General features: G+C 40.9%; 2 protein-coding genes across 2 annotated transcripts; one reads left to right on the forward strand and one right to left on the reverse strand.

The window, feature by feature from the left end:
* The first annotated feature begins 1,660 nt into the window (after positions 1-1,660).
* plch2b (phospholipase C, eta 2b) lies at positions 1,661-9,763 on the forward strand. The gene is made up of 21 exons (XM_034139106.1): positions 1,661-1,703; positions 1,779-1,973; positions 2,780-2,926; positions 3,237-3,480; positions 3,657-3,786; positions 4,652-4,822; positions 5,159-5,252; positions 5,376-5,579; positions 5,698-5,818; positions 5,904-6,075; positions 6,184-6,303; positions 6,759-6,850; positions 6,944-7,032; positions 7,140-7,325; positions 7,433-7,540; positions 7,617-7,741; positions 7,852-7,936; positions 8,021-8,167; positions 8,309-8,388; positions 8,475-9,570; positions 9,713-9,763. The coding sequence occupies exons 1-21, from the start codon at positions 1,661-1,663 to the stop codon at positions 9,727-9,729; spliced, it is 3,666 nt and encodes a 1,221-aa protein (XP_033994997.1). The 3' UTR covers positions 9,730-9,763.
* Positions 9,764-9,844: 81 nt separating this feature from the next.
* Positions 9,845-14,393, reverse strand: si:dkey-183j2.10 (glutamate receptor U1). The gene is made up of 10 exons (XM_034138583.1): positions 14,288-14,393; positions 14,047-14,132; positions 12,754-12,785; positions 12,488-12,667; positions 12,054-12,277; positions 11,780-11,877; positions 11,457-11,674; positions 11,158-11,377; positions 10,814-11,058; positions 9,845-10,421 (listed from the first exon to the last, which is right to left on the reverse strand). The coding sequence occupies exons 2-10, from the start codon at positions 14,129-14,131 to the stop codon at positions 10,317-10,319; spliced, it is 1,407 nt and encodes a 468-aa protein (XP_033994474.1). The 5' UTR covers position 14,132; positions 14,288-14,393; the 3' UTR covers positions 9,845-10,316.
* Between the last annotated feature and the right edge of the window lie 28 nt (positions 14,394-14,421).

The following is a 14,421-nucleotide window of genomic DNA, read 5'->3' on the forward strand; positions in this document are numbered from 1 at the left end:
TCGTTCTGAGAAGTGTTTTTGTTATTGTGCCTGCGATGGAAACTGTGTTACAGTGCATGTTTGTGTCTCGCAACTTGGAATGCCGAAATGTATTACAGACATTCAGCGGGTTAAGAAAGGTTAAGATTGGGTAATTGACAGAAATCACTCCAGCCTGTTTCCTCAGTTTCACAGACCGTCTCAAGTCAGAGGATGGTTAGCTCACATCCCAGCCCTCTCTTTACCAGATCACTCCTGAATTTGTTCATGAATATCTCCATATAAACCAGAAGACAGACTTAAATACAATAAAAAGAGATGTATCGTACTTATATGATATATATGATATGAAAGCTATTGAAGAAAAATACTTTCCATAAAAAACAGCATGATTTGGGTCACCAGCTGGTGGCCCAAGTATTGGGACTCAGTTTCCGTGCGGAGGACACAGGTTCAAGTCCAACCTGGCACCATTTACGCATGTCCTGCCCTCTGTCTCCCCCTTTCAACACTGTCACTCTTCAATAAAGGCTAAACTGGCCAAGAAAAAAAGAAACAGCATCATTTTGTAATATTTACAACGTTTGTATGAAATAGAGGAATCACTTAAACGCAATACATAGAGTTGAGTCTTACTTGTCAAGTGAATAATAATATCTGGTCACTATTTGAAGTCACTGTTTCACATGACATGAAAGCTATTAAAACACTGAAATGATCTTCTTTTGAAATATATTTATAAATAAATCAATAGCACATAAGTGAAAAAGGCGTGCCACACATTTATTGTATCATTTTCCCCTGATATGGGCAGGTTAGAATGGAGTTATTGAAAATAACATTGGTCTTGTATCTTCCAATTGGTAATTTATTGATGGTCCCGAAGTAAAATCCGGTTTTATCAGTTATCACAAGAGAAAACTAGTTTTTGTTATCCTGAAATTACGGCATTAAAAAATAATTGCAAGCATGTCATACTTTTGCCTGATTTATTTGGCCAATTTTCACGATGAGTTTGTACAGCAAAAAGCTTGAAATAAAAAATGTGTGTGTCTTTTTATACATTGTATTGTATGTCACATATTTCCTCTAGGGGGAATCATTGCACACAATTGAAGGGTGGATAATTTAGTGCTTGTTAAATCAAATCCACCAGTGTGAAAATATCCCTAAATCATTATTTTGTATATCCTGAAAACCACCTATTGAATCAAATTCAATTTATTTACTATTTAATGATAAGGACTGCCATTTATGTAGTTAAATGAATATTACCAGTCTTTCTGTCCCACTCTCTTTCTTCAGAGGCTTACTGGTTGCGTGAAAATCCCTGAATGAAAGCAACGCACAAGCCTTAGCCTACTCCAGGATTACAGCTTGAGGAAGATTTAGTCACTGACACATGTTGCACACTCTTTCTCTGCGAACCTCCTCTGACTGCAAAACATAAACACAGAAGAACATATGGCTGCTACACCGGATCAATGGTCATTTCATGACGAGGAATGAACCTTCAGGATGGGAATATTGTTCCCTGATCCCATATGGGAAGATTTAAACAGGAAGACATGGATATGCTGCATGAGAGAAGCTGTGCTATAAACAAACTTCCCTGAGGAGTCCAGCAGAGTGAGGTGAGTTAATGGGACAGGAGAGTTGGACTCAAATGTACAGCTCAGGGATGAACAGCACCCCAGCGATGGCTCCTCTGTCTCCAGGGCCGAGTGGCACCCCACCACGCTCGCCTCCGTCACCCAAGAAGAGCACCTTTCAGTCTTTGGGGTCTCTGACATCAGGAGTTATGTCCCCCTCGCTTAGTAAGGGCTCCTCTTATCAGGCAAGAAAGGCATCGATTGCCTTGAACTCATCCAACCCGTCCATAATGACCTCTTCGAAACTCTGGCAGAAAGCGTCCATCTCCAGACTGGCGGAGGAGTTTTTCTGGATTGGTGGCAGTGTGGTGGCACAGCCAACATGGAGACTGGGTCAGATGGGTAAGACTTGGAAATTACTCATGAATATTGATCTTCAAACACAAAAATACTGCAGAAAAAGGTTGTTAAGTAGCATTTTAAAATATTTTGTTCACACAATATATGATATTTTAAACATTTTGAACTTTAACCCTGATATTTCAATACAATTTTCCTTTAAATGAGTGCATGTCTCAACATAACAGAGTAGGCCAGGGAAGCCTGTGAGCATATGGACGGTAGACAATCCTTTGGGATTAGCCTAACTGAAGTACCAGTTTGCGTCACATGCATCTGAGCTTCAGATTACAAACAAAGGTTACCTGCTCTCAGCACACAAAACAAACACCCCACTTTCCCATTGGCCTGAGCATTACAAGATAATTAATTGCTTGATCTGAGATGTTATTTCAGTAGATGCACTTTGTACCCCTAGCATTAAAAAGTTCCAAGAAATATCAGCTGTAGTTAGTATAACATACTTTGATTCACAGTGATTTGTTTTTTTGGCAAAGATAATTTTACGGTGGTGGATCTTTTCCCTTATTTTCCCTTTTATCATGAACACATACAGCTACTTAAATCCCTGTATGACGCAACCTATAATCTCATAAATAAGTGCTTGATGGTAAACCTCTGCTTGTCTCCACTGCTACCTTGTTTGTTATGAAGCCTCCGTGCAAACAATCACGATAATTCTCTCAGCAAAATGTTTCAATAATACATTTTATCATAGTATTACTGATTGAATGTGATGATCTGTGTGGATTTCAGTCAAGCTCAACTAATAGACGATACATAATGTGTCTCCATGTGCGTCCTTGTAGTGGAGAGGTGTATGTGCACTATGCAGATCGGCACTCAGATGACCAAAATGAAGGGGAAGAAGAAAGGACTTGTCCGATTCTTTTACCTAGACGAACACAAGTCCTGCATCCGGTGGAGGCCCTCCAGGAAACATGACAAGGCTAAAAGTGAGTCATGAACAAACTGAGTTTCAATATTTATTTTGGCGGAGCTGAACATATACAGTAGGCCTACAGCTGGCTGTCTTGAGTGGGTTTGGTGTTTGGATTTAGACCTACAGATACAATTATTGAAATCACATGGCGTGAAAACATATGTTCTTCTCTAAACTTCTGTTTTAGCATATTTCGCCTATGTTTTTCTTTGGTTTTGATGATGTTCTTAGCAACCAGTTTCTTGTAGTTCTACCAGGAAGCTTGGAGATGTTGATGTTTAGTTGATTGACCCCCAAGACATTTATTTTATCGTCTGTTTCAGTAACTATCGATTCCATCCATGAAGTATGTGAGGGGAAAAAGTCAGAGATGTTCAGGCGGTACGCAGACAACCGTTTCGACCCAAACTACTGCTTTAGTATTTACTACGGGGAGCGAGTGAAGTCCCTGGACTTGGTCTCCAACAACGCAGAGGAGGCCCGCACCTGGATCACCGGGCTCAAATACCTCATGGCTGGCATCAGTGATGAGGACAGTTTTACGAGGAGGCAACGCACCCGTGATCAATATCCTTTTTCCAGCATCTCATGCACATGTTTAGTTTTTAAATGATTAATTATTACAAATACATCATTACTTGTCTAGGCTACCATAGAGGTAAACACAGTCACTTGTAGAAGAACAGCAGACATAAACTGACCAGATCATGGCTTTGTTATGTTCTCCTTAAGTGCATCCTCACATGGTTACAGCAGACTTTCTCTGAGGCCGACAAAAACGGAGATGGCACCTTGAGCATTGGAGAGGTTCACCAACTGCTCCACAAACTCAATGTGAATTTACCCAAGGAGAAAGTCAGGCAGATGTTTCAAGTAAGAGAAAGGTTGATTATGCAAACTTACATATATCTACTGAGCATGACCCAAAGTCAAAGCGACCTCTGTAGCCTACTTTTGTATCTTCAGAATGTTATATCGCATAACTGGAAATATAGCTTTTTTCAATTGTGGCTACATGGCTACACTACAGATGACTACTACAGACTACAGATACTATAGATGTCTGTACATAATGTAGTGTAAATCCATCTGATACCTGTTTAGATATTTCAGTCTGGACCAAAGTATAAAATAAAAAAATTGGTTTGTGGATGGCAAATAAATTGCATCCAACAGAAAATGCTTTCAAACATAACTTAAACCCAGACAGCATCTGCAAGACAGGAACGTAAGGCAATTATTTTTGTATGTACTGTTTTTATGGGCAGACACACTTTCTGAATGTACAAACTGGCTACAGAAAGTAAAACCGGAAAGTAAAGTGGTAGAAGGTTTTTGATGTTTCCCTAAGAAGCCTATTCTTGTGTGATCTTCACATGATTTTAGAGACGCGGTAAGATACAAGGATGGTGATAAAACCAGCAAACAAATATGTAATTACAGTATTTTGGCATGAAATTGCAAGAGAGTGCCACAGGAAAGCCATATGGCCTCCGCTGAACAGATGGCTTTAGTTTCACTGCAGTATTGCTTTAGTTCAGTAGCTCTCTGTCCTCTCCTCCTGATAATGATGATAATCTCTGTGAAAGAGCTCCATCATGTTTGATGGAGAGAGAGATACATATATCCTTCAGATGGGTCTACAGTGGTACATGTTTTCTTTGGCAGGGTTGTTATCTGAAATCACAAAATGTGAGTTATTTCTTGCTCATAAAATACTTGTTGTCGTTATCTGTAGGAAGCAGACACAGACGAGAACCAGGGCTCTCTGGGCTTTGAAGAATTCTGTGCATTTTACAAGATGATTTCCACTCGCAGAGACCTCTACCTGATAATGATCTCCTACAGCAATCAGAAAGAAGTCCTAGATCTTCACGACCTTGCACGCTTTCTGGAAAACGAACAGAAGGTATACCAACAACATTTGTGTTTGTATATCATGTAAAGTTGTTCAACTCTACTTTACACTATTCATGGTTTTCCTCTAAAGCCATTCAATGTATTTTTGGTGTGTAGTTACCTTCCGTGTTGTAGTGTTCATTGTTGGATACAAATGTTTAGTTCCAAAATAATATATTAAAAGCCAAACATGGCAAAAAAAATATTATATGTAAGGATTGATACATAATAACTCAAATGAACTATTATAGAACATTTCCTACTTCACAAAACATGTATTTAACATACGTGTAAAATGTCAGATGAGGTATGCCAAAAATAACATTTCCTGATGTTTTATTTGCAGATGCGAGGTTTGCCCAAAGAGTATCTAGTTGACATAGTAACCCAATTTGAGCCATGTCCTGAGAACCTGCAGCGAACAGTGCTGGGTATTGATGGTATGGGGAAATTGTTTATTACAACTATATAACAATGCATCAGTAATTTCACATTTGTCAATTAAACCTGACATGCAATGAACAAACAAATAATACACCTGCACTGAATCTCCCTTTCTTTAGGTTTTACTAACTTCATGAGGAGTCCGGCAGGTGATATCTTCAACCCTGAGCACAATCAGGTGAACCAGGACATGACGCAGCCGCTGACTAACTACTTCATTGCCACTTCACACAACACGTACCTGACAGGAGACCAGCTGCTCTCTCAGTCTCGAGTGGAAATGTACGCCTATGTTCTGCAGGCAGGCTGTCGCTGTGTGGAGGGTAAGAGCCTGAAAACAGAACAGCAGCTCTCTTCACTGTTATTTTAGGACATTACAGACAATGTGACTCACTCATCCTTCATTATCTCTTCTTCTCTTATTTATTTCTCCCTTTGCAGTGGACTGCTGGGACGGGCCTGACGGGGAGCCCATTATTCATCACGGCTACACTTTGACATCCAAGATTCCATTTAAAGAAGTCATTGAGACAATTAACAAATATGCCTTCACAAAATCACCGTAAGTGGGGTACTGATTTTTGCAATCTTTCACAATAAACAGCATCTTTCATGTTGGTTCAGGTGTCATCACCTCACCCCTCCAGGTACCCAGTGATCTTGTCCATAGAGAACCACTGCACTGTGCCTCAGCAAAAAAAGATGGCTGAGTATCTGAAGGAGGTGCTGCAGGACAAACTGGATCTGTCCGGTGTCAACGTTCATGAATGCAAGAGGCTGCCTTCCCCTGAGATTCTTAAAGGGAAGGTTTTGGTCAAGGTAAGTTGTTTTTGCAACATCTGCAGCCAAATACTGCTCAGGAGTATTAAACAAAGCACACAAACAAAACTGACTGGTAATATTCATTAATTAATTTATGCTTTCCAGGGTAAAAAGCTGCCAGCAAACCTAGATCCTAGTGCAGAGGAGGGCGATGTGTCTGATGAAGACACTGGTGATGAGGAAGAGGAGGAGGAAGAAGATGACGATGATGATGATAATTCACAGGCAAAGATGGATGGATGGATGGATGGATGACAGACAGACGGACGGACAGACGGATGGACAGACAGACAGACAGACAGACAGACAGACAGACAGGCAGAGAGACAGACAGGCAGGCAGGCAGGCAGACAGACAGACAGACAGACAGACAGACAGGCAGGCAGACAGACAGACAGACAGACAGACAGATTGACTGATTGATTGATTGATTGATTGATTGATTGATTGATTGATTGATTGATTGGTGAAATAATGTATTATGTTTGACTGTTTTAGGACGGTAGTATCGTTAACCCTACCAATCAAAGAAAAAAGAAAAGACGATTTGGCAAATCGATCATAGCGAGCTTCAAACGAAAGGTCAGCCGCTTGCTTATTTTCTGAACGTTTTTTTAAATGGCTCATTCTACAATTTCCCAGCTACTACAGATACTGCAAATAAAGTTTATTTTTTTCAGAGGAAAAAAAGGTTACGAGTGAAAAACAAGACAATACCTGATGGCGAGTCAGACCACAGCCAGGAGAAGGCACAAATAGTTTACCATCCCAAGTAAGACTGGTCATAGAATTAAGCACTTTTAGTCATTTCATTTTCTTAGTATTGTGAGTTACACTTACTGTATGTCTATATCTCTACTTTCAGGAAGAGGAAAACAATGAGGTTGTCCCGACATCTGTCGGACCTGGTCAAGTACACAAAATCAGTCCGTGTGCATGACATAGAAACACAAGGTAAAGGGTCTTAAAAAATGTGAACATCAAAACATACATACAAATCTTACAGTCAATAAAATATTCAAGCAATGAATGTTTGATGTTGTGTTTATTCTGTCTGCTAGCATTTGAAAACAGTTGGCAGGTATCATCCCTCAACGAGACTGTTATGAACCAGATCTTACAGCTGAAAGCAGCCGAGTTGGTCCGCTTCAATCAACGCCAACTTATAAGAGTCTACCCGTCCAACTACAGAGTGGACTCAAGCAACTTCAACCCACAACTGTACTGGAACGCAGGATGCCATATGGGTAAGACGGTCACAGAGACTGCAATGATGCCTACTTTAAAGTTACAGTGAGAGGTTGTATTAAGTCCTACAGCAGTTTTTCATTTGTTTTCATGTATTTTATTTTAGTTGCACTGAATTATCAAACAGAGGGCCGGATGCTTGATCTGAACCGAGCCAAGTTCTCAAGCAATGGGAACTGTGGATATATTCTAAGGCCAAAGGTCATGTGTAAAGGTATGTGCATATACAGATTGCCTAAAGTGAAAGACTTTTTGTGGGGTAGTTAATTGAGTTTTTTTTTTTTTCTCAGGTGCCTTTAACCCCATGCTAGAAAGTCCCCTACAAGGAACCAGAAAGATTCAGTTAGTGCTGAAGATCATCAGCGGACAGCAGATTCCTAAACCCAAAGACTCAATGTTTGGGGACAGAGGAGAGGTGAACATGCTGCTCTTTTAAGAATATCTATTAAGACAATTGGACAAACCATTAATAAATATATTTTTCATCACTAAAATGCTCTTTTACTCATGTTTCTCCTCTTGCAGATTATTGATCCCTATGTTGAGGTTGAGATAGTTGGTATAAATGTGGATTGTTCCAAGCAGCAGACCAAGGTGGTGGATGATAATGGTAAGTCTTATCTCATTATTTCATAAACAACCATCGTCCCAACAGTTTTTCTATTCGTGTGACAACTGTTTAACTGTCATTCAGGTTTCAATCCAATGTGGGAGGAGACCCTTGTCTATAACGTCAAAATGCCGCAGATCGCTCTGGTGTGTTTCCATGTGTGGGATCATAATCCTCTTGGACGAGAATTCATCGGACAGAGAACTGTTGCTCTCAGAAGCTTGATGCCAGGTAGATTACTTGATGGGATATCTGATATGCAGACTTTTGCGATGCGACAAACAATACCATGCTGCAATAAAGTAAATCAACCATTCCAATAAAATAAAATAAATGTGGCTTAACGTAAAAAATGTAATGTAAAATGTGCAGGTTATCGGCATGTGTACCTGGAGGGGATGGCGGAGTCATCCATCTTTGTTCATGTCGCTGTCAATGACATGTCATTAAAGGTAAGGTTATCTTAATTAAGTCAAATCAAATTTCATCTTTATCTGACAACTCTGTCTTTAAACCTTTGGTGTCCTTTATGACACAGATGAAACCTGGAAATGCGGTGCATGCGGCCAGAAAACACATCCAAAAAGCAGCTCAGAAGCATATGAAGGGTCCTCAAAAGCAGCCTTCTCTAGACTCCTCTGTCCAGTCCTCAGAAGACGGACGTGGTCTGTTCTTCCGCAAGGATCTGGATACCATTTCCCAGGACAGCAGGAATGGAGAAATATTTCCTCTGTTACAAGGCCCAACAGCCAAGACTGCAATCCTAAAAGGGGCCATGAGTGAGCCATTGAGGCGGGCGCACCGAGTTAAAATTCATGAACCATCGGGGACAAGGAGGGGAATCTTCAGCCGGATGTCCTCCACTGACTCCTACCACACGGGGGCTGCTCCCTGTGCAAAAGAGGACAGCTTTGACCTTGAGACCTCACCCCAGGCTTCCTGCGAGGTTCCTGACAGCCAAAACTCAATTCAAGAAGAGTGGGAGAATGAACTTGCTGAACCGCCAGAGTCACACTGTGCTGAGCAGGAGACAGTTCAGAGGCTTGAGCCAAAGCATCCTGAACAGTTTGAGGAATTACCAACAGGACCAGACCCAGACAAGTTCATTGCTATTAAACCTGAGCAACCAACAGACACTCAAAGTCAGCCTGATACACTCTCTCTGCCTCGGCCTCAGCCTCTGCCTAGACACATGCTTCAGCCCGAAGAAAAATCCTCTCCACTCATCGCTCCACCGTCCCCTGCCAGGATGAGACGGACCTTAGAGGCTCCAGCCACACCTGGACAGTTTACACCAATACGAACAAAGGCCCGCTCACGCAGTTGCCCTCGAAAGTCAACTGCATCTCCTCAGACACCTATGGTAAACCGCAGGCCTGCTGTCCCCTGGCAGACCCAAGGAGCACACAACTACAGCAGCTACAGCAGCCAGGTGAGGCCGATCCCCAACGGCCTCCTCCTGTCTGACAGCACATCCAGCGGCAGTGGCAGCAGCACAGACAGCCTGGAGTTTCTTCCGTCCTGTGTGCCAGCTGGGGCAGAGTCACGTGAAGGCACCTTGCAGAGGGAGATGAAGGCCCTTTTTGACCAGAAGATGAGGGAGATTGGCTGTAAATCCCCAATGTTTCTAAATGGTGAATCAGAAATGATGTGTCATAGTCTATATATACACTCTATGGTCATAGTAAGTAAATCAAAAGAATTGCAGATACAAATTTGGTTGACTGTATTAATCATGCATTTCTTTTTTTTCTGTTTTTTTTCCCTTTACATTAGAACAAGCTGAGATTTGACTGGTCCTTCAGAAGACAATGAAGAGAGTAACAATACAACCACAAACGGTTGTTCGAAGAAATAATTGAGATTTTCTTTATAGATCAGTAGGAGAATACCACGAAATGTACACAATTAGATATATTTTTTTATTGTTATAGGCCCGCTGTAATGTTTACAATTAACACAGTTTGTATGCATGAAATAGTTTTTTTAAATACATTGTTGAATCATCTGACGCCATTGCCAACTGTACAAAACAGCATAAAGCACTCATATAAAAGTATCAGTAAACTAAGCACACTAGCAATATTTGTTAGTCTTATTGTTAACACTGATCACTGATTGTTTTTATCATATAAAATCCATGTCTGCTTTTTTATTGAAATGTTAGTAGTACTATTTTAAAATCAATAAATTGCTTATTTTAATAAAATGTGAGTCCTATTATTTTATATGCAGATGTAAAATATTCTTTTTTTTCTGATGAATCTGATATATATTCAAGCAAGGGAGTTCAAGACCTACATTTAAGAAAATGCTCAGCTATCAAAGCTAAAAGTAACTATTGTCAGATTTCCTAAGAATAAAACTATGTTCATGTTTTTTATGCTTTTTCTTTATCTATGACAACATTTTCTTGGGGTTTGTTCGCATTACTTGTCCTCAAGCGCAGAGTCAGTTCTTCAGTCAGCACGGTGCAGCAGGATTTCTGTAGGATCGACAAATAAACAGAAACAATAGGTAAACAAATAATTCATCAATATGTTGTTTAATTTAATGTCAATCATTTTTTAGATGAGATAGATTTATTCAGACAAATGAGAGTCTGCATTTTCTTGTTGATGTGCTGATATGAAAACCAATTGGTTAATGCTTTTATCTGTAACATATGTGTTGTTTTCAAATGGTTAAGTTAACGCTGCAGACCTACTGGCTTATGAAACCATTCAAAACCCCTTTTGGATAAATACAAGTACACACTGTTGAGCAAAGAACAAGGCTGTTTGGTCTAGTTTCTGAAAGGTTAGGAAGTTTTGTTGGTGGATGTTTTTTTTTTTTCGCCTAACGGAAGTAATGTGATTTGAATGCACTTGCACTCACCCTCTGCTCAGCTGCACTTCTGCGGCTCTTGGAGGTGAGCTCCAGGACAGCCAGCAGTGCTCCCAGCCCCAGGCCCAGGGAAAGAATCAGAAACAGCCCATTGAGGCTGTGCGGCTGCCCAGCTGACGACTTGGCCTTGTCTGCGATGCAGCTGCTGGCCCACCACTTGCTCCGCAGGTAAGCCAGCTCCCCTTCCTCGCTCAGCTGTAGGATTGCCACACTGAGGTTCTTTATGATGGGTGAGCCTTGAGGAAATGTATAGGTTTATTGTTAATTATACAATTTTAATTATTAATTATTTCAAATGTCATTTTCTATTAGTTTTATAATATGCTTAAGCTCACCAAGGCTGGCAGCAATGCTGTATCCTCTCATTCCAACCACTTCATGAGCTCTGACCAGCTCACAGTGACGTGCTACTGCCAAGTCCAAAGAAACAGACTCTCCAATAAAGGCAAAGTTTCCTTCTCTTGCACGCCAGACCCCTTCGTCCATAGACGAGACAAAACTCTTGGTTCTCTCCATGTGTTCAAAGATTCTGCGGTACACTGGATTGTTTGAATTCTGCATGAATGAAAAAACTGAATAAGAGAAACAGCAGAGAAACAGGGGATTCATAAATAATCCAATGTCTGTAGTCTACCTTGAAGAAGGCAAGGGTGGAGGAGCCACCCAGACAGCCATACTCGATCGTGTCCTGATTGGCCAAGTCTTCAAACCCTTTCACTGTGAGGTGAGTGGACTCAGAGGTCTTAGTGGAGCTGAGGTTAGAGAAATAACATGCCAGGAGGACGATGGTGAATAACCACCAGCTGCAGCAGATGACACGTCCTGAAAGAGCTTTGGGGTGAGGGCCAGCACCTGACAAAAACATTTGAAAGCAAGGAGGGAGATAATTTTATAGAACATAAACAATAAGTACATATATTGTTGTCCGTCTCAATTTGGGGGGATACAATGTGTCACCTTGTAGAGTCAGAGCTCCAGCTGTGTACCACAGGCTGTGGAGGAGGCTGAATTTGTTTTTCTCACTCTGAGGCTGACTCCACTCACATGGGCTGAGTCTGCATTTGCATAAAAATATTACTTATTAATACGATCGCACTCAAAGGAATTCCACTGCCAGCTGAAATGTGAAAATATCCACAGACAAGATATTCAAATCCACATCACATCAATAAAAATCCACTAATAAATAATAAATATCACTGTTTTAATAGATTATACTTGCATCACTAACCTGGCAGCTAAAAAGATGCAAGCAGCGGTCCCCAGGTAGGCGATGAGTATGCCGACCCAGGTCTTGGCTGTAAAGGGAGACAGGAAATCAAAGAGGCCCGTTCCCTCTGAGATGTCCTTCCTCAGAAGAATGCTGATTCCTGTCTGCATGAACGGTTTGGTCATCCCCACCGCTTTCTCCCGGGCTGCAGTGAGCGTCAGCGGAGCAATAGCGAGGTCGGCCTCCTGTAGAGAACGCATAAATACTTACTGTTAATTTATAGAAACTGCTTAAGAGATTTTAATGCACCAGCAACCCTGCTGATAAAGTTCACAAATTCACTGATTTTGAATGTATCCGTTGTGAGTCACAGACACCAGCTGGGGTCATTCTAAATCCAGCAGAGAGGATGGCTGCCCTTTGACCTTTCCAAATGTCAGTGTTGATGCACTCACCCCTCTCACCACCTCTCCAATCATCCCATTCCAGTTCCCGCTCTCATCCTGTCTGCCGTATGCAGAATCCTTCACCAGGTGCACCTTGTACTTGAGGCCCAGTTTCTTGGCTACTTCAGAGAGCAGGTCCATGCAAAAGCCTTCCAGTTGTGAGCCTTTGGACACTGCATATGGCTCTTGCTATAAAAAAAAATACATCGAAAGACAATCAGTGACGTGTTGCATCTTAAATAGTTTACAATACATGGAGGTTAAAATAAAAATACCTTTATGGTTGTAATTCTCAGCTCTGATTGCACTGGTGTTGAGGGTGAAAAGTAAGAAACATGTCAATACAAAAACTCTTACACATAAGCATGTTAATTCTTTCTATGAAAGCTTGGAAATGAGACAAAATATGAGGGGGAAAAAACCCATTGGTTCTCAACATAGGGGTCCTAAGAGAAATCTGAGAAGTCACCAGATGAGTAAAGGGATAAGAAAGAAAGAAGTATTTACATCTTCCGGCATCCTTTAAATCAAGATGAAAAAAAGTGACCCTTTGATTGAATTTCAAACTTTGATGGGGTCACAATTACATGCTGTTCCAATTTAAGGGGGTCATATGTGAGAAAGCATGGGAACCATTGGAATAAATACTGTAGATACATATTGTTAACTGGAAAGGTTGATCACAGCTAAATATGGAAAGATCAGAGGTCTCTTTTGTGCATTGGCCATCTTTAGACTTGACTGTAACATGCAGAGAGGTCTGAGGTTAACATTGGGTGACCATGTTTTGACCTTCTTGTCACAACTGTTTTCCGGTATCCTAGAGATCTGGCCTCTCTCCTCTTTTGAAAATGGTTTGAACACCACAATCTGTTTAGAGCATTGTTTTAATTCAAAGACTCTCAATGCCATGGTACTGTGAGATGGGAGGGAAGTCAAAGAGTATCAAAAGCCCTCGATTCAGGCCAAGGCCTCGGGGATCCATCGCCACAGGGTGATCCTGACAACCATCAGATCCTCCTTTTCAAAAGATGACACGTATACAAGCTCTTCAAGACTTTTTGGCCACTCAGAAACACAAGGCCTTTGTTTGCTCCATAGAGTTAATTTATTACCGTTTTTTGTGAGAGTGACAACTGGCTCGCTTCCCTTTTTGTTTTTCTAGAAGAGTTGGACAGGATGTGTTGCTACAATTTGATATTGATCCGAGCTGGCTGTTTATGTATTTATGTCTCCTCAAGCCTGAGAAATGTCTACCAAATCCAGCAGTGAAAACATGAGGAATTTGGCAGGGGATAAAAAGAAAGCTGTCACCACACTGAATAACAAATGCAGTGACCGGGTCAAACTTTGAAATATTGGTGAAAAGGCACAAACCTAAGTTTTCTAATGTTGTCAATCCAGCCAACTTGTATAACCAAAAGCCCATTTAGTCACTTTCAACATGGTTCAAGGTTAAAAACGTATTTGTTTTATCTTACAAGCTGTGTTAAATCTTTTGATTTGGTGTATCATAATTATTTCTGCCCAAGTAAAACCAGTGGTAAAAAATAAATAAAGTTCCTTACCTGCAGTGCACACTCCCATGTCCAGGAAAAACCCAACAGACAATACACAGAAGCCAAACAGCATCCTGATTCTCTTGATTTGCATCCTAGAAGATATAAAAGAAAAATAGTGGTTGGTTCACAACTTGAATACATATTGTTAAGACCTTTCTTGATAAAAATGCAAAGATGTGACTTAAATCAAGACACCAAATAGTGCCACCAACAATCATTAAGGAGAGAATATGATGGATGTTAGTACCTGAGATGAGTCCAAGATGTGGCTTCTGAATTGGGACGTCAGACTTCAAACCGACCTGGGCGATCTCGACTCTGATGCAGTGTGATCTGAAGTTTTTCAGACTCAAATGTGTTATGGAAACAGCCAGCAAAGTT

This window comes from Trematomus bernacchii, unplaced genomic scaffold, assembly GCF_902827165.1.
Source record: "Trematomus bernacchii unplaced genomic scaffold, fTreBer1.1, whole genome shotgun sequence".
NCBI lineage: Eukaryota > Metazoa > Chordata > Actinopteri > Perciformes > Nototheniidae > Trematomus > Trematomus bernacchii.

What these genes read in the sequence shown, in the direction of transcription:
- si:dkey-183j2.10 (XM_034138583.1), bottom strand. Translation starts at nt 14,131, where the DNA reads ATGCAAATCAAGAGAATCAGGATGCTGTTTGGCTTCTGTGTATTGTCT. An exon ending in TGCATCTTTTTAGCTGCCAG is followed by an intron (nt 11,878 to 12,053) that starts GTTAGTGATGCA and finishes ATGCAAATGCAG; the next exon opens with ACTCAGCCCATGTGAGTGGA. An exon ending in GAAGTGCAGCTGAGCAGAGG is followed by an intron (nt 10,422 to 10,813) that starts GTGAGTGCAAGT and finishes TCGATCCTACAG; the next exon opens with AAATCCTGCTGCACCGTGCT.
- plch2b (XM_034139106.1), top strand. Translation starts at nt 1,661, where the DNA reads ATGAACAGCACCCCAGCGATGGCTCCTCTGTCTCCAGGGCCGA. An exon ending in CAAATAGTTTACCATCCCAA is followed by an intron (nt 6,851 to 6,943) that starts GTAAGACTGGTC and finishes CTCTACTTTCAG; the next exon opens with GAAGAGGAAAACAATGAGGT. An exon ending in GCATGACATAGAAACACAAG is followed by an intron (nt 7,033 to 7,139) that starts GTAAAGGGTCTT and finishes TCTGTCTGCTAG; the next exon opens with CATTTGAAAACAGTTGGCAG.